Source organism: Nilaparvata lugens, chromosome 4, assembly GCF_014356525.2.
Source record: "Nilaparvata lugens isolate BPH chromosome 4, ASM1435652v1, whole genome shotgun sequence".
NCBI lineage: Eukaryota > Metazoa > Arthropoda > Insecta > Hemiptera > Delphacidae > Nilaparvata > Nilaparvata lugens.
The window spans coordinates 78,455,030-78,482,654 of record NC_052507.1 but is presented as its reverse complement, the minus strand read 5'-3'; the positions used below and the strand labels follow the sequence as shown (position 1 = coordinate 78,482,654).

The 27,625-nt window shown below is 32.7% G+C and overlaps 2 protein-coding genes across 2 annotated transcripts in view; one reads left to right on the top strand and one right to left on the bottom strand.

Moving 5' to 3' along the window:
* LOC111047770 (doublesex- and mab-3-related transcription factor 3) overlaps positions 1–14,590 on the top strand; it is a 65,389-nt gene extending 50,799 nt beyond the window's left edge. The window contains exons 4-5 of the mRNA XM_039426558.1: positions 5,059–5,190; positions 11,793–14,590. Of these exons, the coding sequence (XP_039282492.1) occupies positions 5,059–5,163 (105 nt within the window). The 3' untranslated portion in view covers positions 5,164–5,190; positions 11,793–14,590. The remainder of the gene's footprint in view (positions 1–5,058; positions 5,191–11,792) is intronic.
* A 1,678-nt stretch (positions 14,591–16,268) lies between these two features.
* Positions 16,269–26,288, bottom strand: LOC111047768 (cell wall integrity and stress response component 1-like). Its single transcript, XM_022333598.2, has 3 exons — positions 26,025–26,288; positions 22,241–22,489; positions 16,269–17,152 (listed from the first exon to the last, which is right to left on the bottom strand). Exons 1-3 carry the CDS (start codon positions 26,044–26,046, stop codon positions 16,539–16,541), a joined length of 885 nt encoding a protein of 294 aa, XP_022189290.2. The 5' UTR covers positions 26,047–26,288; the 3' UTR covers positions 16,269–16,538.
* Positions 26,289–27,625: the final 1,337 nt, after the last annotated feature.

Here is a 27,625-nt window from a genome sequence, read left to right as displayed (position 1 = left end):
TGATTCGAGTGTAATATCTAGACATTTCATATTGATGAATTATTTATTAATTTTTGAGAAAACATATCAACAGGTCAATGTAACTTTATGAGCGCAAGGTCTACTGTTCACAGAACTACTAGTATCCCTTTTTCGGACTGTTAGGGCCGTTTGCACAGTGTAAGTTTAAGCTAAAGCTTAAACCAAATCTGGATTTTTTTAAATTTAAACTAAAATTCCGTTTGTACAGTATCAGTTTAATCTCTGTATTGAGTTTAAACTCTGGGAAAGTTTAAACCTCCAAAGCAGGAGGTTTAAACCAAATAATTTGGATTAAAATAATCTATCTATATAAAAGCGAAATGGCTCTCATTCACTGACTGACTGACTGACTCACTCACTCACTCACTCACTCACTCACTCACTCGCATAACTAAAAATCTACAGGACCAAAAACGTTCAAATTTGGTAGGTATGTTCAGTTGGCCCTTTAGAGGCGCACTAAGAAATCTTTTGACAGTATTTTAACTCTAAGGGTTGTTTTTAAGGGTTTTAAGTTCGTCTCTTTGCATGTATATTCTTCTTCTCCCAATCTCTTAATTATAATTGAAATTTCCATATCATATTTTACTATAGAACTATAATCTAGATAGAGTACCTCTTCGAAACAGTTGTTAACTGGCAACTAAATTAATAATATTTTGTCAGGTTGGCATTAAGTTGAGTTGACTTTGTTAGGTTGGCACCAAGTTGAAGATTTAAATGCATTTATCGCGGAAAAATTGATTGGGCACTGCTACTTCAATCCTAGGAATATTATATTACTAGCCGTCAGGCTCGCTTCGCTCGCCATATCCGTTTAGCCAGACGTTTAGTCTGGACCTCCGACTGGATTGTCCTAACATATGATAAAAATACTCAAATGAAAAACGCAGGCGAGCGAAGCGAGCCTGCTGATCTCATTCTTGGACGATCCATTCGGGGGTCCAGGGGGCGGAGCCCCTTGGCTAGACGGATATGGCAAGCGAAGCGAGCCTGACGGGTAGTTTGGAAATAACTTGACATCTGTAAAGATTTGATGGGGAAACAGCTTATAGTAAATTATTTTTCGACGGTTGTTTTTAATGCTTCTGTGGACGATAATTATTAATAAAATAACTTTTTTATTTTACATTCTAAAATATATTTTCTGGTGCCAACTAAACGTAAGTTTTTAAAGAATTTCTTGATCGCTTTTCACTTTTAGAACCGTACAGCTTACAACTCTGTGGATTTCGAACAATAACAAGAAAATACTAAAATAGTAGCTACATTGCCTCAAATTACTGATGGTTCGTAAACAAATAACAAATTTCCTGTAAAATAAGCCTTCCTGATTTTATAAACGATGACATTCTATTACCAACTTAACGCTAAACTAGTTTAACTTAAACTGGATAAGTAAATGCACTGAGAAAACCGATTCAAGTTTAAACTTTCGGATTAGCTTAAACTCGATTAACTTATTCGAGTTTAGCAATCTATAGCCTACTGTGCAAACGGCCCTAAAAATGTTATCTAAATTTGTGAGGTACATGGAGTATCCTTAGTTTTTCTCCCTCGGTCAGTGCTTACTTGTAAAAATATATAGAAAAAAGCCTAAAATAAATCTTGATTTTAGGGTGATGCCCACATGAGCTCTAGCCTTATGAGTGGGTAAAGAGGCGGATGATTTTCTTAACTCATTAATCAAAATCAGAGGAGTTGACTCGAGTAGTCACCCTTCCAACGAGAGTAGCAGATGCATGATTCTCAACTTATAAAAGCGATAGCTTAAAGACTTTTCCGTGTGACGCAAATGTTGATAAACAACCTCAGGTTCTCCATTACTTACCTTTGCATTGGGTTAAGTTTAATTCGTTGAAAATTGATGTTTTGCAACCGCATTTCAATCCTAATTTTATTAATTTTAGCGAAATTTTAAAAACTGATATAGATATAAAGGTTCCGGAATTTACAGTTCAAGACGTAATATCGTCAGATATATTTCACAAAGTAGATCTTCCAAATTCTTGGGGAGATGTTGTAAATTCCTCTAGTTTTGTTTTTTATATATTATTTGGCTGGTTAGGGTTTTTAACTTTATGCTGTGCATATTTAGGCATCAAGTTGTATGTGTGTAAATTATCTGCTGTAACGGTAGCACAACCCAAGATACATATAATCGATAGTTAGGAGTTATATAGTTACTTTTTGATGGATTAACTGTTTTATTGTTTTTTTTTTCTTGACTATATAGTTATGAGTCATAATGTACTTATAAAGTTTTTTTTTCTCGATTTTTATTGCAGCTTTTGAAGTAGTTCAATGTTGATTCACAAATAAATTATTGTCAATTGAGATTTTCTTTTCATAATAAGTTGAATATTCATGTATATTAATGTGTATAATATTGAAAGTTAGTTTCATATATAATCAATGTTATTGTGCAGCATAGTTTCATTTTGAATTTGATTTGAATGTTTGTAATTTAGTTTGAGTAACCTACCTTTCTATGTAAATGTTTGATTTCAATGTATAGTAGCATTATCAAGTCAATCAGGCACACGTTTGTTTCCCGAGTATATTATTTTGTTTAATCATTATTTTTTTTATTTTTTTTTTTGTTCCCCTCTTGACTACAGACTCAGGGACGAGTCTTTCAGCGGGATGGGTGATGTGTCACCTGGTCATATGGGACATATATATGATTCATATATTTATCTCATATTGATCAGGATTTTAGAGTTTTATTTTACGAAAAGTTTAATGAACGGTGTTTCTGCCTTTGAACAGTTTTGTCATCGACAGAAAGATTGTTTATTTCACTTGTTATCAAAATTATTGTAGTTTCTCTTTTGTTTTTCATAACAAACGTGCTCGGCTTGTGCGACTGATAAAAATATGTATTTGAAATGGCTTCATGTTTGGCATTGACTGAGTTATATATTAATACCCAAAATTTTTACTAGTCGGTGTGTGAGCTCGTTCGTTAGGACTGAGAGTAAAAGTCCGGCTGTTCTGGTGAAGGGGATAGATTTTGTTCTTGTTTTATAATACAGTTTTCCTGTCACAGTTCGGGCAGTTTAAAGAGAATTGTATTATTGAATAGGAAGGGATCTGAACCCACTTCATTAGATCAGTTTTTTTATTTATTTTTCATTAATAATTAACGTCGCGATTAACCAGTGGATGCCAAATTGGGGGCCATTATCATAAAGGTAGGTGACTACTGAGTCATTGTTTAAAATTTTCCATAATCACAACAAATTTAATCTTCACTAGCAGCCAAGCGAGTAGCCCTTGAAATATTCATATTTTTATTGTTATTTCATAATTTATAATTATAATTCTAATTTTTTTGTACAAATAATTTATTGTTTTGTTTTAATTATCAAAACCAGTACGATCATTTCTTGTTTTTCATTTCCCCACCTTTACATAATTGGTGGAGGTTTATCCTGCCGTCCAGATCGTGCTTACACAGCGCGAACACTGAGTCAAATCACTTCCCTTTATTGGAACAGTAGCCTATAATACAACAAAATAAATATTTTCTTTCACTGAAGATTTGCGATTGATAATAGCACAGTGTTGTGTTATCACAGTTACATACCACAATTGATTAATACAAATAAATAAATATTCCTTTCACTGAAGATTTGCGATTGATAATAGCACAGTGTTGTGTTATCACAGTTACATACCACAATTGATTTGTTTCTTTTTTGCCAAACACCTCATTTTATAACTATAGTGAGGTCCACGTTATAATGGCAGTGTTTGATTAGCAATGGTATTGCTATCCTTGTCTATCATTAAACAAAGGGAAAAGCGCTACCTCTTTCTATCTTTTGCTGTGTTGCCAGATCATCTTTCAACAATGCAGAATTAATAAATGAATTAACAAAATATGTCATTTTAATTATGAAGATCCATTATGAAATTATTGAAAAATATAATTTCTTGCTCAATGAAATATAATCAGCTATCTCAAACTAGAATGAACAGTTGATATTACATCAATAAACCTGTATCAGCTACCGTCTATAGAAGGCATTGACAAGACAGAGGAACGGCAACGTTTTTCCTATCTTTCTCCACTGCCATTATAACGGGGACCTCACTACAATAATATTGAGGATCAATGCTCATGCAACATGGAAGTAACAAGTCCTGAAATAGTATATTTCGCACCTAGAGCAGAAAATGCTGAGATTTTTCCGGCTCGAAATCGGTTTTCAAGTCCGAGGCCGTAGGCCGAGGACTAGAAAAGATTGATAGCCGGAAAAACATTTTTGCCCGTGATGCGAACGCTATTTTTCGCCACACACAAAAATAAACAATATATATATATGAGGATAGTTGTTTACTAAGCACTTCCGAAAGCAGAAGTTGAAGGTGATAGCTCTAGCAAATCTGAGTTAATCTGAATATCAGGAAATTGTCCAAGTATTTTTATTTTTTATTCTGATTAGTCTAAATAGCCTGAAAGATGATGTTCAATTATGTGGGAGGATGAGTTTATAATTTTTTATTCTTTCAAATGACAATAAGATGATATTATTATAAATGTTTTAATTATTGAATAATGAACACAAATAATGATATGGTTTTTGATCAGCTGTTTTTTGATCACCTTTCTTAAGTTCCATGTTAGCGGCTGGAAAGGGTACTCTTTCCGGCCTAGGCCGGAGAGAAACCTGTTCTGACGTCAGACGAGAGTCGTCTGCAAACAATGTCTTTCAGATCTACGTAGGGACTGGAAAACAGATGCTTTCTGTGCAGTGTGGCGAAAAACTTTTATCACCAGTATATAATCTGGTATTATCAGTGTATCTTGGCACATGCCAAGAAATCTTCAATTTTCCATTCAGGCCCAGTGCTGAGATGCAGCTATTACTCTTCTTTCAAGTGTATTACTTTTTGATTCCTTGATCAGAATTAATATTATGTTTTATGTTCTTCATTAACGCATGATTTTGAAGGAAAAAGCTAATGAATAATCCTATCGATAACACTTCGAACAATAATTATATATATTTGTGAATGACCCCACAGATGTATCGGAAGTTCTACCAGGAGATGGAGTTCCACAAGGAGATGGAAACATTCACGGAAGTATTGCAACCGCAGTTTAGCAGTCGAATTAATATTGTACCCTGAGTAGAATCTACTACTTACCTACCCCAAGTAAGTATGAGTGGACTACCTATCTGTGCCTTATCTTATCTATGCACATACTTGCTTGGGGTAGGTGAGTTGTTACTTTATACCTACCTACTTACTCATACATAATAATATTAAGTATGAGTAGGTAGGTAGGTATAAAGTAACAACTTACCTACCCCAAGCAAGTATGTGCATAGATAAGATAAGATATAAGATGAGAATATCGGGGACAGGAGTACAAAAGCATAAAAGATTTAACACGAAAGAAGAAATTATAACATTCATACATAAATGTTCTATCTAATGGTTATAATCACAGTGAATTGAGATTAATTCCCAGAGAAATTCAAAAATCTCCCTCACAAAGGCCTAATTGCACAAAAGCCGGTTAAATTTTAATCCTGATTAACTTCACGTGAACCAAATCAGAGAAAACCATTTCAAAAAGATGGATCTACTGGAATTAATCGGGATTGAAAATAGCCCGACTTTTTTGCAACCGGTACTAAGTACCTGATTGAATGATTACAAAAGTTCAACAGCTGAGTCATAATTTTGACACAGTCCCACACACATATGAACTTGCTCACTCACTTCCATCACCAACAGACGACGAAATAATTATTATCAGCTGTTTTTCCAAGGATAAATAATGATTATCCTTTTAATGTCCTTCAGCGAGTTTTCCTAGGGATGAGACCTAGTACAATCGAATCTCTATATTATAAACCTACTATGTTCTGAATTTCGTGAGAATCGTTAGAGCCGTTTTCGAGATCCGGTGAAATACAAGCATATAAACATCTAAACATCCAAACATCAGAACATAAAACAGAAGTTGCTCGTTTAATAGTATATGATAAATTGCTCGCTTGATATAATAGGATATTTATTGACAATTGTTACAAGGATGTCCTAGATTACCTATGGTAACATTCACAAAAATTGACAACATAAAATTAAATCAAACTTAAGAAATAAATAATTATTTATCAGTTCAGCATCAGTATTGATCAATTACAAATATCAAAGAAAACAATAACCTATACTATTAAACGAGCAATTTCTGTTTATATGTTTAGATGTTTATATATCTGTATGTGACCGGATCTCGAAAACGGCTCTAACGATTCTCACGAAATTTTGAAGAAAGTAGGTTTATGATATAAAAATTCGATTGCACTAGGTCTCAACCCTGGGATAACTCGCTGAAGGATATTAAAAGGATAAATTCGTTCTTCCTTGGAAAAACAGCTGGAAATTTTGTCGTCTGTTGATGATGGGAGTGAGTGAGCGAGTGCATGTGTGTGGAACTGAGACAAAATTATTATGACTCAGCTGTTGAACTTGTGTGATCATCCAATCAGTGCCGGTTGTACAAGAGCCAAAATTGTAATTATTTGACGTTAACAAAGTGCAAGACTTAGAAAAGCGAGTATCCTGTAGAGAGGAGCTTATTCAGATCTGCACCTGAATCAGATCGATTAAATATGTATTTTCCTAGATGACGTGATGCTTTCATGAATTCAAGAATCCTGATTAATTCCAGAGTAGAACCAATTTGATAAGCTATCTTTTTGAAATGGTCTTCTCTGATTTGGATTGAAATTTAACATGCTTTAGTGAGAGAAATTTTTGCATTCCTCTGGGAATTAATCTCAATCCACTGTGATTAGATAGAACCTTTCTGTATGAACTATAAATATATTATAATTTCTTCTTTTGTAATAAATTTTATATGCTTTTGTACTCCAGAGCGGAGCTCGGGCCCCGATATTTTCCTATAATATTAAGCGAGCAATTTCTGTATATCTGTTTATATTTTCATATCTGGTTATTTATGTTCAACGATCTCGAAAACGGCTCTAACTATTTTCACGAAATTTGGAACATACCTAGTAGGTTCATGATATGAAAATTCGATTGCACTAAGTCTCATCCTTGGGAAAAACCGCTGAACGACATTAAAAGGATAATTCATCCTTGGCTGAAACAGCTGAGACCTTCGTCGTCTGTGGATAGTAAAAAGTGAACGAGTGATTCAGTGGAAAATCAAAATATCGCATCCCTGAAATTCATAAGCTGACGTATAGCCAGCTGTAGAATATAAACACGATAATTTAAGAGTGTTGATGAAGGGCCTAGTGTCCGAAAGCGCTACACCAATGTAAGTAGAAGCTAATAGCTTTTATTTATATAAATACCTGACTGCTATGTCGTAATTAATTGTTCAAAGTGAATTTTAGAGAGTTGTGTTCTGTTTAACAATAAATAAAAATAACGAGCGAAGCTCGGTGCCCCGATATTATATATATTAAGCAATCAACATAGAGAGAGAAGACAGCATAAAATAGGTTATGACAACCATCTCCTTTGGAATAAGTAGTTTATGTTCCAAATTCCAAGCTGATTTTCTGTTATCTGAAGCCGATTACTGTCGACTACTGTCTATTATTACTGTTCTGGCCAGGTGAGAGTGTAAGAACGGCACAGTATGAGAGACTACCAGTGTCACATATCTTCACGAAAATAAATTACGTGGACTATCAGCTTGAGTTGGCATAGAAATTTGAAACACAAACGCCCATATACTATGGGATACTCTCTTATGCTATATTATTCTCTCTACGGTATGAGTATGAATGGAGAATCAGCCAATCGGAGGACTTCCTATCCTGTCGTGTCGTGCCGACTCGTCTAAAAAATCGCCTCGTGTGTTTCGGCCCTTACTCCAACTTATGAGAAATACTGTAGATCAATCTGAACAGGACTGTATCAATGTGTAGTTACAAGATGTCGTCATCAATTCAGTTTTCCCGTCTTTTTCCAATAGTTTCAAGTAGTATCTATTGTGAGTTAATTTATGTATTTTTTAAGAATAAATTTAAATTTTTCCAGGCCTACCTGTCTTTCGTTTTCCTTCTGGATAATTAATCTTTAAAATTGTATAAATCTACAGTATTTTAATGATTGAAAAATAATATTATGCATGAAAATTATAAGATAACGAGAAAGGTCTCACAGAATAGCTTATTGTACATTACCAGCAAGGTTTTGCAAGACATGAATCACTAAAAAATATTCTTTATTGATTCATACAATAAGTACATCATCAAAATGATAGGAAAAGAAAAAATAAGGTATCCTTGTGCTATTCCTCTCCCAATTCTAGATAAGGTTACACATAGTCCGAAATAGGTTAAGTCTTGTAGTTGTTCACTTCACAAAATTTTCAGTCCTTAATTATTTTTACGAAGTAGATTTGTTTATATGTAAATACTAGTATTGTTTCTTCAAATGAGAATATTAAATTAGATATTAAACAAAAACTAATTGACAAAAACATAGTCTTTGTTTTCCATGTTTTACCAAGACAAGAATCGCCGTAAAATACTAGTCTACTTTACTTCCTCAGGGATAATAAAATTACTTTTGAAATCCTTTCTTATTTTTATTATTAACCATCAAATGTGGCACAGTATACCTACAGTATTATTGTCACTATCCTCTCATACATCTTGCATCTATAGCCTACCACTTGTACATGTTCATCATGCCACAATAATAATTATTATATTATAGCACTGTATACTCAAGAATAGTAGACTATTTATGTATATCCCCTTTTTATACTATCTCTGCCTTATAACAAACAGCATGAGGAGTTTGCACTGTAGTAATTCATAAACTTTAAGGAGGAATGTTGACGTGGAGAATAGGGGAGGGGGTTGTGGAGGAGTAGGAGGAGTTTGTGATGAGGTGATGGTGAAGAGGGGAGGGATAAGGATGAGGTGAGAAGTGGGGAAGGATGAAGAGAGGAGATGAGGAGGATTAGGAGGGGGTGGAGAATGATGATGATGATGATGAGTAGGAGGAGGTGAGGATGAGGAGGAAAATGGGGGAGAGATAATGATGAGGAGAGTGGTGGGGAAGGACTAGGAGTGAGGAGGAAGAGGTGGAGGAGGAAAGAGATTAGGTAAGGAGAGGGAAGGTAGATGCTTCCACAAGGATGCACTCGTCTGTCTGTAAAGAGACATAAAGTGCAGTAGTGCGCCTGCATCCCTTGTATATTATATATAGAAGGCCTACTATCAAAACAGTGGGCTGAATATCACTCATATTTTAACGGCACTCGTAAACGTAGAACAATAGCCTCGGCCTACTGGAAGCGACTTTATGGACGGCCTGCGTACCTCCCGGCAGTAAACCGACTCAGTTGCGGGACGCGAGATGCGGGACATTAACTTTATAGGCGTCGGTTTAATTCGTCTTTGCGACGACGTCGGTGTAATCGACGCCATTGTGTCTGCTGGAAATTGAAATTACCTATGCGAAATTTCCGAACAGCGATAACATAGCGATGAGTTATGGCGATGTTCGTACCGTTCTAGGTATAGGTTAGGTTAGGTTATGTTAGGTTGGGTGGAGGCCTACTCTCCTTGCGTAGCTGTACACTACAACTCTTCACAATATAAGGGTGGCTCATAAAAAACGTAATTAAAATTAGCCAGCCTGCTACCGAACCCCGATGCACTCCAATTGCAAATTGATGTACACCAGTTGTTGATGGCACATCATAAAATATGTCTGTGGAAATGACGGCTTCGAAAATAATGCCACTTTTTTGCTTCTGCACACATAAAACTGTGTTGAAATTATGTGCAGTCTATTGTTTTAGAGAGATATAGTCTGATAGCTATCAAAAGGGCCCTCAGACAATACGGCTGTTGTAATCAATGGGCAATTTTATATCTTCCGGGTATGATGATCTTTTCCCTTTTTGAATAAGTATGCTACAGTACTAGGTAGGACTACAGTAGTTACTGTACATTAGTAACTTTTCAGTTTACTGGACTACAGTAACTGTTGGTATAGTGAGGTCCAGGTAATAATGGCAGTGGATAAAGATAGAAGAATAGCGATGTCAATTCTCTGCATTAATTAATTATATTTCTACACTGTAAAAAACATAATTGGCATCGTTGTGGACTTGGAAAAGGATAGTACTACCAGCTTTGTCGAATGATAGACAAGGATAGAAAAACCAAATTCGATCAAATACTGTCATTATAACGTGGACTTCACTATAGGTAGGACTACAGTATTTACTGTACATTAGTTACTTTTCAGTTTACTGGACTACAGTAGGCTAACTGTAGGTAGGACTACGTCTATGATACATCATTTTGATGCATTTTCTTCACTTGAAAACAGTTCTCTCATTCACTCTACAATGATATGTCATTTTGATGATGTACCATACTTATTGTATGAATAAATACAGAATATTGATTCTTCTCATAAACCGTCTTATTCATCGTGGTTAGGTGGTAGAGTTGACATTACTGTACAAACTTTTCGCCATTTTTATCAAATAAAAAAGTAGGTACTTTATTATAACTAGAAACAAATGAAAATGGATGTAGTGAAGAGAAAACTAATACGTAGAATATGTTGTGAGTTATTTATGCTGATAGTCTAAGAGATTTTTCTCTTTCAAGACCTGAAAGGCGGAAAAATGGTTAAAGCTTTTTCATTTGCTGTCTAGGAAACAGTGAGCTTGTTTACAATGTGACAGAATGTTGAGGCTATTTTGACACCCGATATCTATGTATCTTCCTTTCGCAAACGACATTCATTGGCAATTCAAATGCCAGAATAGCAAGACATTTGAATCATGTATGATTGCCATACATAATTTATCATGGATAGGCTATACTCTCAGGAAGAATCACATTTCAGCCAGATGCAACCTTCTGCTTTAGAATTGTAAAACATTTTTGGGTGTTGTTATCTACTGCCAAATCTATTGAGTTCCGGACGATATGTATTAGCAGAGGACAATGTCCTCTTGTCTGTCTGGACCTTCTAAGAAACGGCGAATGAACGCCTTCTAGAACGCCTAGTTAGCTTCGAGATTAGAAGCGAAGGTAGCTTCAAGATTGACCTTGAGAGTGTTTGATATAAGGTATTTAATTAATTGGTGGCGCATATAGTTCTCTACTATTTGTTCTCTACCATCTAGATGAAACTATACTCTAAAGCTTGAAGCTTCCTTCGATGCTCCATTGTGTTTCCAAAAAGATGCTCCATCTTTAAGGTGCCTACGAACAGAGCCAGTGAGTCGCAGTCGATCCTATTCGACGAAATATTAAGAAAATTATGAAACTTATGAAAAAATTAGTTTTTGGTTTTTGTCAAGTGAGAAGCATCATTTGGCATTACGTGTGGTCGAACCGTAAGCTACTCTCTGGACATTTGTATTTTCTGCAAACATTTCCAAACTTGAGGCCTATTGAAATAGAAGAGAATAGAATGACTTTGTTGTGGTTAAGACACTGTGATACTATTAAATATTTGAAAAAACACTTACTTTTCTTGGAGTATTGAGGAATGCATTTCACTCCTGAAGAGGAGCTTCATTCATCATGGAAAGCAACATCAATTTCGAATAGAATGACTTTGAGATAAATTGATATCCCAAGAATATCATATCACAGTTAGGCTAAAATTTCAGTATCTACAAAGATTTTCTCAGGCTAAATTTAGAAGACAGTAAGTAATGTAGGTAAAGCAAAATATTTCAGACAATATTTTTCTAAACAAATTATTTTCTTTTTCAGATTTGTCTTGGAATCACGTTTATAAATACTGCGATAGCATGCTGTTTAATGCTGGAATAGGATTCATGAGCTGGAAATAAACGAGCTCATTCAATCCATGAGCTGCAACTACTGTCATTATTTGATTAAATCACTCTCAGTCAGTACCTGAAGAGAAAAAAAATGCTTGAAACTAAAACTTCTATTGATACAGTGTAGATGTAGATAACTGTATTGTGTGTTCAAATAGTAGTATACTTCCTTCTTAATATAGTATAATATAGCCTATGTGGTTTCACATTACCTTTATATTATTGAGAATAAGGTTCAGCCTTATAATTTTTAAAAAAGATTTTCTACAAGAATTGTGTGTAATTTGTTTTGTTCTTAGAACAGTTTCTATTGTAGTAACAAGTTAACGGTAGTTTGATATTGTAAGCTTAGATAGAAGCCTTCCTATAATATAGTTTGATATTCTTTCTCAATAATAAATCCAAGTATCAATATTATTAAATAGGTTATACAAAGAATATGATTAATTATTGAAAATCAAAATTTATTTCATCTTTATAATACATTAGAAGTTTTCCACATTGTTGTGTTGTTCATTCACAGTTTTATTAACAGAGTTATTACAGAGTTATTAACTTGACTGAATCGTCAAAAATTTCTCTTGAGAAAAGTTAATAACTCATGTTTCTAACAGAAAATTCCTTGTTATTAACAAGATCTTGTTATCCATATAATTGATTTCCATATGATTTCATTCAACGAGACTATTCATATGATATAACATCCGGAATAAAAAGCAAAAAATTATCTTCAAATTTGAATTGAAGCATGTGAGTGATCATTAAAATAATGATCTTAATCTGATGTAATGTAAATAAATTATAATGCGTTTACACAGGGGCCTGTTTCATAAAACCCTTGTAATACAGGGCGCTCTATTACAGGACTTATAAATTAAAATTTACAATCCTGTAAAATTATGTTTCATAAAAATAATTCTACACTTGTAAAATCACCTGCAATATTCGCCTGTATATTATTATATTAGGCCAGCGAGCCTAATATAATATTTGAACAAAGTGCTACAGTTATTTTGGTGGAAAATAAAAATACTACTACACCTTTAAATATTGATTAATTTAATGAATTTAATAGCTCTGTACATTCTGTACTTTATATTTTTGGTGGAAAATCCACATTATCAAATCTCTGACGATGGACAGATTGCATCCATGCTGGAAAATAACTTTGTTAATGATAAATAGTTGAGAAATTATAATAACTACTCAACTTACATAACTTATTATAACAGTTATGTGAGTAGTAATGTTTCAAAAAAAATTAACTGTCAAATGTTAATAATTAAATTAACGAAATTAATTAGATTTGTTTAATAAAAAACATAAAACATTATGGACGTACAATTTCTGAATATTTTCAATAACGTTTTATTGAGGAAAGCTTAATTATTATAAACCGTTCATAATATTGATATGTTTCCTGCATCATATTGTAAGAAATTCTGTCCTGGAAAATTCTTGGCCTACGAATAATAACATAGGTAGTCATCTTTACCAGAACTAGAGCTACTACCTTCATCCATTTTAACACGTTGCCTTTTCAACAAAATATCGCTTTTCAAGATTCTACCTAAACTTGTAAAAGTTTTAGGATTGTCTAAACAATGATAAAATATTCAACATCTTACAGGTCCAGTAATACAGGAAGTTTCTTTTTATGAAACACAACTATGATAAAATCCTGTATTATTTACTTGTAATACAGGAAAATGTCTTGTAAATTGTTTTACAGAGAAAATTGTTTATGAAACACAAACTTCTAAATTTTACCTGTAATACAGGAACTTTTCCTGTATTACAGGACTTTTAACTTTTATGAAACAGGCCCCAGAGTTTAAAACAAAAGTTTTCAACATAAGTTAATAACATTTTCTTTTGGCTGCTAGTTTTGTTATCAACAAAAGTTAATAACTTTGTTATATGTTTTGTCTGCAGCTGTAGTTATTAGGGAACAGCTGTAGTTGTAGGGTAGGAATGCTGTGCGAGGGGGTTGCGGGGAAGATTCTCGATGGATAACATAAATCTTGTTAATAACAAGGAATTTTCTGTTGAAAACACGAGTTATCAAATTTTTTCAGGAGAATTTTTTGTCGATTCAGTTAAGTTGACAACTTTTTATTAATAACTCATGTTATCAACTCCGGTGTAAACGCAACTCAACATGATGTTATCAACTTTTGTAATTAACATCAGTTGATAACAAAAATGTTAAAAACTTGTGTTATTAACTCCGGTGTAAACGCAGCTTAAGCCAGTTTTTATGAAGTACATAAAACTACCTATTCATTGAAGATTTAGAATATGATTTATAAGAAACAAATATTCGAGTGAAATGTGAAAGATGTAAAGCTAAACATTCTGTTACCTGTACTTTAATATTGATTTTCATCCAGGATTTATGATATAAAAGATCATTTGATTATATAAAATGATTAAAAATATTCTGAGACACATTATCTCCCAAATATAAGTTAGGTACTGTATAATATCATCCATATTAGGCATTTATAACGGTATGCATAAAGTGGTGTTTTTAATGTTTGTTGTGATGTTGCCAGTATACTATAGAGCTATTAAATTCATTAAATTAATCAATATTTAAAGGTGTAGTAGTATTTTTATTAAATCTACTTGTACCATATGTTAATTGAATAAAGCATTTGTAGATTAACTATGTTTATTCCCTGAATTGAATGCCTTCTGTGTCATTAAATGTATACTCATATACAATGTGTCTCATTTTTTTATTCAATAATCCTATAAAATCCCTCTGTAATAATGATTCTGTATCATATTGCAATCAAAACAAAGATGGGATGATGATTTGACGCTGAATATTTCAATATTATATTGAACTTTTAACAATAGACTAATCAATATCTATAGTGAGGTCCACGTTTTTAATGTTTGTTGTGATGTTGCCAGTATACTATAGAGCTATTAAATTCATTAAATTAATTAATATTTAAAGGTGTAGTAGTATTTTTATTAAATCTACTTGTACCATGTTAATTGGATAATGCATTTGTAGATTAACTATGTTTATTCCCTGAATTGAATGCCTTCTGTGTCATTAAATGTATACTCATATACAATGTGTCTCATTTTTTTATTCAATGATCCTATATAATTCCTCTGTAATAATGATTCTGTATCACATTGCAATAAAAACAAAGATGGGATGATGATTTGACGCTGAATATTTCAATATTATATTGAACTTTTAACAATAGACTAATCAATATCTATAGTGAGGTCCACGTTATAATGGCAGTGTTTGATCAGCAATGGTATTGTTATCCTTGTCTATCATTCAACAAAGCGGATAGCGCTATCTCTTTCTCGCTTTCCTCTGTTGTCATATCGTCTTTTAATAATGTAGAATTAATAATTAATCAACAACATATTTCATATTAATTATGAAATTATTGAAAAATAATATAATTTCTTGTTCAATAAAATATAATTGATTATTTTAAACGAGAATGGACCGTTTAGGTAGCAATGGTTTTTTTCAAATCAAATCAAATTTATTTCCATTCAAAATACAGATCACAAACATAAATATAAATTACATTTTTATGGAAAAATTAGCATCCGCAAAGAATTGCTATCCTTGTTTATCATTCATCAAAACTGATAGCGCTATCTCTTTTTCGCTTTGCTCTGTTGCCAGATCATCTTTTAACAATGTAGAATTAATAATTAATTAACAAAATATTCATCTCAATTATGAAAATTAATTATGGAATTATTGAAAAATATAATTTCTCGCTTAATAAAATATAATTGATTATTCTAAACGAGAATGGACCCTTAATATTACATCAATAAACCTGTATCAGCCACCGTCTATAGAAGGCATTGACGAGACAGAGGATCGGCAACGTTTTTCTCCTATCTTTCTCCACTGCCATTATAACGTGGACCTCACTGTAAAATTTACTGTCAATAACCATCAAATCTTAAATGAAGAGTTGGGCTACTACGAAACTCAAAGGCCTAATGTAAGCTTAATGTGCCAATGAATGAATTAAATGAATAAACCTTTACATTGATACATTAGAATTTTTAACGATCAGTTATTTTTGAGGCTCTATCCACTTTGATACGTTCTATACAACTCTGAATCTGATACAAATCTGATACAACCTTTATTCTTCATTGATTCATACAATAAGAACATCATAAAAATGATAGGGAGAGAAAAAAATAAGGTACCTAACCTTGTGCTATTCCTCTCCCAAAGTTTGATAAGGTTAAGTTACACATAGTCCGAAATAGGTTGAGTCTTGTAGTTGTTCACTTCACAGAATTTTCATTAACTTTTTGTGTAGTTGAGAGGTTGATATTGTGGTAATTATTCATATTGAATGAAAAAGGCTAAGAAATTGTCAAAAACCACAGATTTATTCCTGATAAATCTGTGGTTTTTGACAATTTCTTAGTCTTTTTCATTCAATTTTCATTAACTTTACTCTGATACGGTACATTACAATTCCCCACTATTATCTATTTGAAAAATACAATCAGTTTTTTTTAGTCTTTAGATTTATTCCTGATAAATCTGTGGTTTTTGACAATTTCTTTGTCTTTTTCATTCAATTTTCATCAACTTTACTCGGATACGGTACATTACAATTTCCCACAATTATTATATATTTGGAAAATACAATCAGTTTATTCCAGTGCTACTGTTTGGCATAGGGTTAACTGTGGTTGATTGTGAATCATCACCGTTTTTCAACTGATCTGTAGGGTAGGATATCGAAGGAATCTTGAAAAGATTGGTTTCACTAGTTATGCCTGACCCATTCTCGGAGACCTTTGTAGTCACTTCAGTATTTTCACTAGTAGAATTATTCAAGTCCTTCACAGCTGCGTCAGTGGAGGAGGATGATTGATCAAAACTTGAAAACTCCTGGGTTGTTGCTATAGAACTGCTAGTTGAATTCAAGGTGCCTGAGTTTTCTAATGATTTGAATGCCTCTATAGTTGTAGTGGTAGTACTGTCTGGTGTCACAGTGGTACCAATAGAAGAAAATGAGTTGGATTGTTCTTGATTGTTTGATTGTTTTTCCTGTACATTCTCATACACTTCGTAGGAATTGGTGGCTGCGCTTGAATCGTTTGATGAGGAACCAAACCAAGAGGTTTGAGAGGTTGGTACTTCCACGCCAGCAGTAGTGGCCTGGGATGAGTTATCAGGTGTAGGACTCACTCCTTGCATCGACTCACCCTCTGCACTTGAAGGAGACTTACACAGTCCTTCATGGATTTTTGTGAAGTCTGTGAAAAAAGTTTCAAATAAATTCTATTTCACTCCGAGTTATGAATATTCAGAAAAGCTACCAAAAAAATTAATAAAACATTATTTAATTTGCCTATTTAAGTGTAACCTACTTTTGAATTATGTCCATGAATTGGCCTATTTATTCTCATCAAATTGTTAATTATTCCAATAATTGTTAATTATAAATCTTCAGGAAGGCTACTAAAAAATGTAATCAAATAATATTTAATTTGCCCTTACCATACCTACGTGTTAAGTTTTTATTATGACTGTGAATGCAGTGTTAAGTTTAATTTGCCCTTACGTGTTAAGTTTTTATTATGACTGTGAATGCATTATTTCATATAGGCAACAATTCAACTTGAAGATATTGCAATGTGTTTCTTGTGCTTGGAGAAGCTATATGAATTATACCGTAGCCTATACGGTCCATATAGGTAGGTTTCCATTCAAGTATTTTTTATTACCAAGGGTACAGTGACATTTAGATGCCATGTGATAGAAGAAACAGTTACAGACAATTAATGCATAGCAGAGGGCATGCATTATCTACGGTACCTAGTACAATGAAAATACGCTATAAATGTGTTACTTTCTTGCTTCAGAATCAAACATACATTTTCATGAAACCGTGACAAGGTGAGTGAATGAATAACAAGGGAAGATCATCAGTGATTATTATAAAGATGATAATTATTATTAGGATGAGTTAGGCTAGTTATTATCAGTTGGAGATAAGGTTCATTTATTTATTTGCATTTGCAAAGATACATTACATGGAGACTACAGGCACAGAATAGGTACAGAATGGAAACTTGTAATCAAACGCCTATCTAACCAATGATTTTTACATGTATACTAAACACGTCACGTGACCTTGGGAAGTTCCAATCCTGGTCTTCTGATTGGCTCGTGGCAGTGAATGAGATCAATTGATCCGGATCATTAAAGTGATCCGAACCTACCATCAATACTATTACAATGCGGCGCTTCCTAACAAGATGGCGGATTTTAGCGTCAGGGTACTAGCCAAGTTTCCATACTGTGCTACAGGTTAAAACCTTGTCTCCTTGAAACATTACAACATTATTCATTAAAAAATTAGATTTAAAATAAATAACAAGCTAAGAATAAAACAAGAGTGGGTAAAATAAAATAAGAACAAAATAAATTGAATAACAATAGAAATATTGAATTTTATAAAAATCCTATCTCAAATTTATTGCTGAATCTACTTTACAGGAGAAAAGATGAGAGGTGGAAAAATATGCACTTAAAATATCTTACATGGGCACAAACCATGTAATACATAACAAAGAATCATGTGGGCACTGAGAAAAAAATGAAGAAAAATGTCATACAGAAACTGGCCACAAATATCTTCGGTATCATAAATTATAAGCCCTTCAGAGTGTTGCGGAATCTGCCACGAGAGCACCCAAAGACGTCTAGGCGCCCAGAAAAGAGATTGATAAGCCTCTGGATTCTATTAATTGGAGAATAAATGAGAGTTTTCAATGAGAATATTTAACCAGAGTATTATTATTCTTGAATGTGAGTTAATAGCCTATGTTCAAGTTTTGTACACAAATAACACAATCAAGTAATCTCAATTGGGTACCTACTCATTCTTATCACTGATACAATAAAATTGTAGCCCATCATCAATTTCATCATATAATTTGTTATAAATTAGGTACTGTAGCCTGTCTCTATTGATGATGAGTGTAGAGAAAGATATTATTTATCAATTGAATGCTGATGCATTAAGCTGCATACACATATACGCACTTCCAACCCGCACCGATCACGCTCCTCCCTTGTACCGCCCTCGTTACCGCCCTCGTACCACCATCGAACCACAGTCGCTCCGCCCACGCACCCATCATGAACGTTACGGAAGATGTTAGATCTTCTCGCGTTCCCCGGTCGAACGACTCTTGCTCGCCGGTCGATCATCAATCGCTCTGCTAGAGTGACATTCGGTTGCGAAGCAGAGCAGTATACATACAGTATGGAAACTCCTGACGCCAAAATCCGCCATCTTTTTAGAAAGCGCCGCATTGTAATAGTATTGATGGTAGCATTGATATAGAGAATAGGCGATGTAAGTGATGACGTAAGCCGTTGCTACGACGCCATTTTGGTTTCTAAACAAACCGTTGCTATGGAGAGAGAGCATGTTATTCAAATGGGACTAAAACATCACCTTACATTTACGAGTATATCAATGAAATAATAGATTTCTAAGAGTTGAGAATATTTTTTTCAAGTTCTACACACTCAAATCATCAACTCTCAGTATTTATTCAGATCAAATACATTTTTTTGGGACAGCCAAGGCAGAAAGTCTAACGAACTAGAGCTTAGTACCATGTCTGTAGTCTGCTATGGAAAACCTACCTAGAGAAAGTTGAAGTGCAATTTGAATTATTACATATAATTTCATTAGATTGTTATAAAGTTGTAATTTAAAAATTCATATAAATATATTCTGTTTTCCCATTGTTTAGTGTAACTGTTAGAGTAGACTAAAGCTTAAATAATATATAGGTCAGGTGTTTTGGTTTAGCCTAGGTTTTCTGAAGTATATAATTGTTTTCAATTTACGTGAAATAGTAAGATATTGAATGAACTCAACACAATAAAAAGATGTAGATGCTGTGACCACTAATCATCATGTTTTATACTTCCTACATTCTAACTAAACGGTGATGATGTTTACAAGAATTTAAAAGGGTAAGTGAACATGTAAAGTAAAGCAAATAATTATGTATTTTATGTGCTACATTTACTGTAAACATAATTGTATTTGAATTATTGTATTAATAATTCCACTAATGTAGTTATTTTAGATAAATTTGACAAAAATATTATTTTTATTAACAATAACATAACCTAAAAATGTAGTACAGAACTTATAGAGGCGAGCTAGGCTTTGGGATTTTCAGGAAATCTAAAAAAATGGTATGTAGCCTGCCTTTTCACTGTACGATAATGTTTACAGTCAGGAACAACGAAAATGTTCGTTTGCTTCAAACCATTTTGATTTGTGATCGAAATCAGACTGTATACATTTTCAAATAAACATTCTAATGTAAAACAGCAGACTGTAAAACTTTCAGCATATGCTGTGAAAGTAACCTTATATTGAAAACAAAATAATAATTAGAAATTTCAGGTAAGAATTCATGTGGCACTTTAACTTTCTCTTCAACTAGGCTCACCATGGTAAGCCTACATACATAGCACTATGCACTACTTCGTGAGACTTTCTGCTTTGGCTGTCCCAAAAAAATTTATTTGTTCTGAATAAATACTGGGAATTGATGATTTGAGTGTGTAGAACTTGAAAAAAATATTCTCAACTCTTAGAAATCTATCATTTCATTGATATACTCGTAAATGTAAGGTGATGTTTTAGACCCATAAGAATAACATGCTCTCTCTCCATAGCAACGGTTTGTTTAGAGACTAAAATGGCGTCGTAGCAACGGCTTACGTCACACTTACATCGCCCATAAGATTAAGAAGAGCAAAGTCCGCTGTGATGCCACTGCGCTAGTGTAGCTACCAGAAATTTCGGGCAAGAAGTCAGGTATTTGTATTTGCTGTGTAGAAAAAGAGCCTTTTTCAAATGATAATATTTTTTTATTGAAGCAATAAAAAAATATTCAAAGTATGGTAGTTTCATGCAGTGCTTATGGATGTACGAATCTGCATGCGCCAGATAAAAATATTTCTTTTCATACGTAAGTATTTTTATATTTTCATCGGTCATGTTTCATGCAGGCTAAGCCTAGTGCCAAATGATCGTTTCAAGGAATATTGTGCTTAGGTTGATTCATTATCATTATTTGCCAAGTAATAAAATATAAGTTTTGGTAATATTATAATAAATATTTTATTTCCATGGATCCAATATAGGTATCCATATTCCATTCCATTATTTGTCTTATATTGTAATATTTTGTGAACTATGAAAATATTGTATGCTAAATTTGTATTATAAAAAATATTATCTGCTAAAATTGCCTATAAATTCTTCATCATTGCTATTGTTTTATTTTTCCCGTTCTTATAATATGTAGTTATTTATTATCTTATATTAAATATAGAAGTATAGAGTATAGTTAGGTACCGTACCTATACTTAAGTTGCAAAACGAATGAGAAACAGATTCACGAAATATTGTGATAATGGTTAATTTATTATTTGCCATCTAATAAAATATATAATAATATCAGCGATCTATAATTTTTGTTTTATTTTTCCCATTCTTATAATATGTAGTTATTTATTATCTTATATTAAATATAGGAGTATAGAGTATAGTTAGTACCTATACTTAAGTTGCAAAACGAATGAGAAACAGTCTCACGAAATATTGTGATAATGGTTAATTTATTATCATTTGCCATCTGATAAAATATACGGTAATATTAGCGTTCTATAATAAATGTTTTATTTTCCATATTCTAAATACATAGTAATAGGAAAATATTGTAAAAATGAGATTCATTTGCTAATAGAATGGATCAAAATCAGTAGTGAGGTAGGTTCACTAAATTAGATGTTTGGTCGAGTTAAAAAATAATGTTCAATGAACAAATCATTGTATCATATGGTAATGGAAATGACGAAAAGTTGAAAAAAAATTCTATTGAAATCCATCAAGTATGTCGAAAGATATAACGCAATGAAAGTCGATGTTTTCTCGTATAAGTCTGTCTGGGCGCCTGACTTCTTGCCCGATATTCAATGGCGACGAGAAATGAAGGAGGCATCATGCTTCCAAACGCTTCAAGGTATAGCTTAGTCATCTAACTATATAATCAATGGATGGTAGGTTCGGATCACTTTAATGATCCGGATCAATTGATCTCATTCACTGCCACGAGCCAATCAGAAGACCAGGATTGGAACTTCCCAAGGTCACGTGACGTGTTTAGTATTGGCGTCATGTAAAAATCATTGGTTAGATAGGCGTTTGATTACAAGTTTCCATACTGTATCTATTCTGTGCCTTTATATACCATAGAATAAACAATCGAATCGTATAAGTTTTCTCTAATAACACTTACTTGTGTTGTATCGGCAGTTGAGAACTCTCATGAAGCATTCGTTTTCATAGCTTCTATTGGCTGTTCCATTAGTTCCACAAATTGGACTATGCATCTCTCTGTCAGTTCCGGAACAGAACAGGGGACAGTCGCGGTTATTATTGATGACTGGAAAAGGAGTTGCCATCATTTGAGGAAATAATGTCACAGCAGCCATTGTTGTTAGCAGCGAGGAGCAGACTATCATTGTTGTAAGAACAAACACCGCATCTGTAAGAATAATTTTAATTCTTATCTATATATAGTGAGGTCCAGGTTGTAATGGCATTGGAGAAAAATAGGAGAACGACGTTGCCGATTCTCTGCCTTGCCACTGCTTTCTATAGAGAATAGTTCTGTTTATACTGGTTAATGAAACAATATAAAACTTGTAGTACCCTTCTTATTTAAAACACTTAAAACTTTAAAACAATTAAACGACTAGCTTCGACCAACTTTGGCCATTTTCAGTAGGTCAGAACTAGTTGTTGAATTGTTTTAAAGTTTTAAAATGTTTTAAATGAAAAGGGTACCGTACTACAAGTTTTATATTGTTTTTATTCATTTGAATAGAATAGCCCAGCATATAAGTAAAGCGATTTTCTGATAGGCTACTTGGTGTATACGAGTATGATCCTATACCTTACTATTAAACGAGCAACTTCTGTTTATATGTTTAGATGTTTGGATGTTTATATATTTGTATTTCACCGGATCTCGAAAACGGCTCTAACGATTCTCACGAAATTCAGAACATAGTAGGTTTATAATATAAAGATTCCATTGCACTAGGTGTCATCCCAGGAAAACTTTGCTGAAGGACATTAAGAGGATAATTATTATTCATCCTTGGAAAAACAGCTGATAATAATTATTTCGTCGTCTGTTGGTGATGGAAGTGAGTGAGCGAGTTCATGTGTGTGGGACTGTGTCAAAATTATTATGACTGCAGCTGTTGAACTTTTGTAATCATTCAATCAGGTACTTAGTGCCGGTTGCAAAAAAGCCGGCACTCAATTCTGATTAATTCCGGTAGATCAATCTTTTTGAAATTGTCTTCTCTGATTTGGTTCACGTGAAGTTAATCAAGATTAAAATTTAACCGGCTTTTGTGCAATTGGACCTTTGTGAGGGAAATTTTTGCATTCCTCTGGGAATTAATCTCAATTCACTGTTATTAGATAGAACATTTCTGTATGAATGTTATTATAATTTCTTCTTTCGTAATAAATGTTTTATGCTTTTGTACTCCAGAGCGAAGCTTGGTCCCCGCGATATTGTAATATTAACTGTTCATTCTCGTTGAAAATAATCAATTGTATTTTTTTCGTCAAGAAAATATATTATTCAATGGATTAAAGAAAGGATTTTCTTAATTGAGATGGAATATTTCATTAATTAATTATGTTTCTGAATTGTTGAAAAACTATCTGGCAATATTGCAGTGCAAGAAAAGGATAGCGCTATCTGCTCTGTTGAATGATAGAAAAGGCTGATATCAACTCCAATATGGTAATCAAATACTGCCATTAAAACGTGGACCTCACATATTGTGTAAATTAAAATGAAAAAGAAAAAATATTTCTGTTTTTTGAGTGTAAATTCAATGAGTTAGTTAATCTTACATTTCAATAAATTTCCAAATGTTGTTCATCATCACGAACTGCTTACTATTAAGCAGTGTATCACTTTTTTCTATTAAAAAGAACGACTAGCTGTCAATTTCCTAATAAATTCATTTACATGAATTCAATAGAACGCTAGAACGATTCTGTAAGATAACGACTAGCCGTTAAATTTCTCCAATAAATGAATTTATTCATAAAAATAATCCAATAAATAATTTAAAAATGAAAAATAATATTATACATGAATTTATTGGAGAAATTTGACGGCTAGTCGTTCTTTTTGATAACAAAAAAGAAATTTCCAAAAATAGTAAGTTTTGAAACTTGTTTCGTTTCAAGGTTTCAGACATTTATTATTATTTTTTGTCCTTGGCCTGTTTTGATAACCACACATATGCATTGAAGGTAGTTGCCAAAATGTCTAGGAAATTCCAAGGTGAAGATGATACGTAATTTTTATTTAGAAAGTGATGGATTTTAGAAAGTTTTGCCTTCAGGTGCCCAGACATTTATTCAATTCACTTTAACAAGAGGTGAATATTTCACATAGTTTTCAGCCGCTTATAAAAAATAATTTGTTCATAATAATGTTTAAAAATGATGAGTTTCATAATCGTGAATCATAGTCTTTGAAATATGGATAGTTCAATCAATATGTGTTCCATATTTATATTCCTGATGTAGGCCTATCTTAATTATTATTCCTATATTATGGTCTCTTATATCGTACCAAAATAAGCAATCAACTCATATTAAAAATATTTTTTACTATCCCTTAAATAAAATTATAGATTCGACACCTACTTGATACTAAAAATTCCTTATTTATATTTGTTATCAATATAGGTACGGTATATAGCAAGCATTACATCTCAGTCAAATACATTATAAAATATCATCAACAAATAAATAAAAACAATTAGAATGTACTGATATCAAGATTAAGTTGACTAGAATTCTCCATTGATGGAGAGGTGAAGACTTGAAAACTAAAACTTCAATGAGACATACTGTTAGCCCAACGTTAGTAGACAACTAACTTTGTCTACTAACTTTGCTGTTAGCCAACATGAAGTATATAAAGTTGTTTCAATTGTATCTTTCCTGTTAAGGGCTACTTGTAATGTAAATGGAAATAAAAATAATTTCAGTACCCTTTCATGAATTATTTTATCACAACATGTTTCAACATTCATGCCATTTTCAAGTCACCACTTGAAAACATGTTGTGATAAAATAATTCATAAAAGGGTATTGAGATTTGTATTTCTATTTATATTTAAGTTATTTTGATATACCGGTACCGGTACGGATTAATGCAGTTGAATATACTAAATATTAAGCTAATATATTAAATATTCCAAATACCTTAGTTATTTTAAAATACGATAATGTTGCAATAATTCACATTGGAAATTTCAATTTTAGAAACAAATTTTCATCAGAATGCTGATTTTTGAGCATCCATCATCTCATTTATATCAACGCTTACCGTACTGAAAATTGATCAATCTACTAGTGAAACTCAACGGATTAATTCTTCGATTTTGAAAATAAAGATTTAAAGAGAATTCCACTATGAATAATAATAATTATAGTCAATGAATATCACACTACTGTACAATGAAAACTGACATTACACTTTATAAAATTATTCCTTCAGTACGGTAGATGAATAGGCAACGGTACACTTTAATAGTTATAATTCAACAATAGTCAATAATTAAAAACACAGTTTAACTGTTTAATTAAAATCATTCACTGTGTAGAATGGTCTAGATCAAAGAATTTATTGTAGCTCTACTTTTAGACTATAACTATTTATTTTAAAATGTCGTAAATGCATTCAGGGCTAAAAAAGGTTTATGTAAAAAATAGCATCATAAATTAGTACCCTTTCTTTGAAAAGTTTTTTATATAAAATAACAGATTTAAAACAACTAGTTTTGATGTTTCCATCTTCAGGTTTTAAAATAAATTTCAAATAAACGTTTCACTCAATACCTATTCAATTTACCAAATTATTTAGATTAAATTATTAATTAAAAAACAAAGTACCCTCTCTATACGAGTAGCCCTTACCAAGAAAGTAAGTATTCTGGTGAAATATTTCTGTTGTAAAATTAAAGCTTACTCACCAGCTAAGTGTATCTTCTTCATTCTGATTTCCTCTTACACCACTTCTAATTTTTACCTATAGTTTGTTAAATTCGTATCTATACTCTAAGAATAAGAATATATTTATTGAATTAGAATTGAAAAGTCACCATCACATTGTTTTGAATAGGTATCATAGTTTTCTTCAACAAAACGAAATAGTTTGAAAACAAACAATTAGCACACTGCTTGTTCTAGTGACGAACTGACTTTAAACTTGGTTAAGGACTAAGTAGTCACGCTTTCGCCAGTCAATGCCTGTCTCATAGACTAGATAAGAACATTTCATGTGACACTAAATTAGGCTTTACTTTGTAGGCTTAGGCCTACATGCGTAGTGACAATCATGGAGAATCTTGTTGATTGAGGAAATTTCAGCAGTGTCATTGAAATATAAATGACACTGTATATTTTTTTTTAGCTCTTGTTCTATGTTGTAGAAGATTGAAATAAATTTAGTTTCATTTAAAAATAAATGAGCTGTAAGATCTAGAGAAAAAGAAAGAAAATTAGATACTTTATAGAATATTTGTAATCTATATAATTATATAATAGCGAAATGGCACTCACTCACTGACTGACTGACTGACTCACTGACTCACTCACTCGCAGAACTAAAAATCTACGGGACCAAAAACGTTCAAATTTGATAGGTATGTTCAGTTGGCCCTTTAGAGGCGCACTAAGAACGGATTTGAAAAAAATTCCAAAGATACGCCCAAAATCTGCGTTTTTTTAGCGTTTTCTCAGATTTATCGCGAACAAATGAACAGAAAATGTTCAAATTTAGTACAGTATCTCAGCTTGGGTGTAATAATGTTGTGTTAGAAGGCATTTGAAATAACGCCAAATATACGCCCGAAATTAAAGTTTTTTTGCGTTTTCTCAGTTCTTTCATCAAGTAATAGACAGAAAATGTTCAATTTTGGTACAGAGGTTTAGCTAGGGTCTAAAAATTTTGTGATGAGGTGATTTTAATATTTAATCAAAGATACGCCCAAAATCAGCGTTTTTCCAACGTTTTTCTCAGGTTTTCTGCGTTTTCTCAGTACTTTGACTTTCTGATGGAAAGAAGCATGCTAAAATGAAAATTGCAGGCGAGCGAAGCGAGCCTGCTGATCTCATTTTTGGACGATCCAGTCGGGAGTCCAGGGGGCGGAGCACCCTGGCAAGACGGATATGGCGAGCGAAGCGAGCCTGACAGCTAGTATTGTATGAAATTATCACCTATTGATAAATCAGCTAATTGGTATTATTAGTTTGATCAATATTATTATTCATTTAATATGATAATTATTCTTGAAAATGTTTAACAAAAATCTTTATTAGGCGAAGTTTGAGTCATCTCAACCTCGCTTCTTGAATTCTTGTTGTCTAGTCTGAATAAGGACGAGCCATTTATCGATTCAATTAGTTACATTATATTTTATATATTCATTTATTAATCTCACAACTGTACCGTACATAACAATGGGCCTATTGCAAAGGAATATGGTTTTGCAATATTTTGTAAGATATTAAAGATTCCAAATACAATGGGCTGAGAGGTTACGACTGTAGATAGTTAAAACTTACTAAAGTC

Excerpts from the sequence above, each read along its gene's own strand:
- LOC111047768 (XM_022333598.2), bottom strand. The coding sequence starts at position 26,046 with ATGAAGAAGATACACTTAGCTG. Across the intron at positions 22,490-26,024 it reads GAAGAAGATACACTTAGCTG|ATGCGGTGTTTGTTCTTACA; the intron begins GTGAGTAAGCTT and ends TTATTCTTACAG. Across the intron at positions 17,153-22,240 it reads CAACTGCCGATACAACACAA|ACTTCACAAAAATCCATGAA; the intron begins GTAAGTGTTATT and ends CTTTTTTCACAG.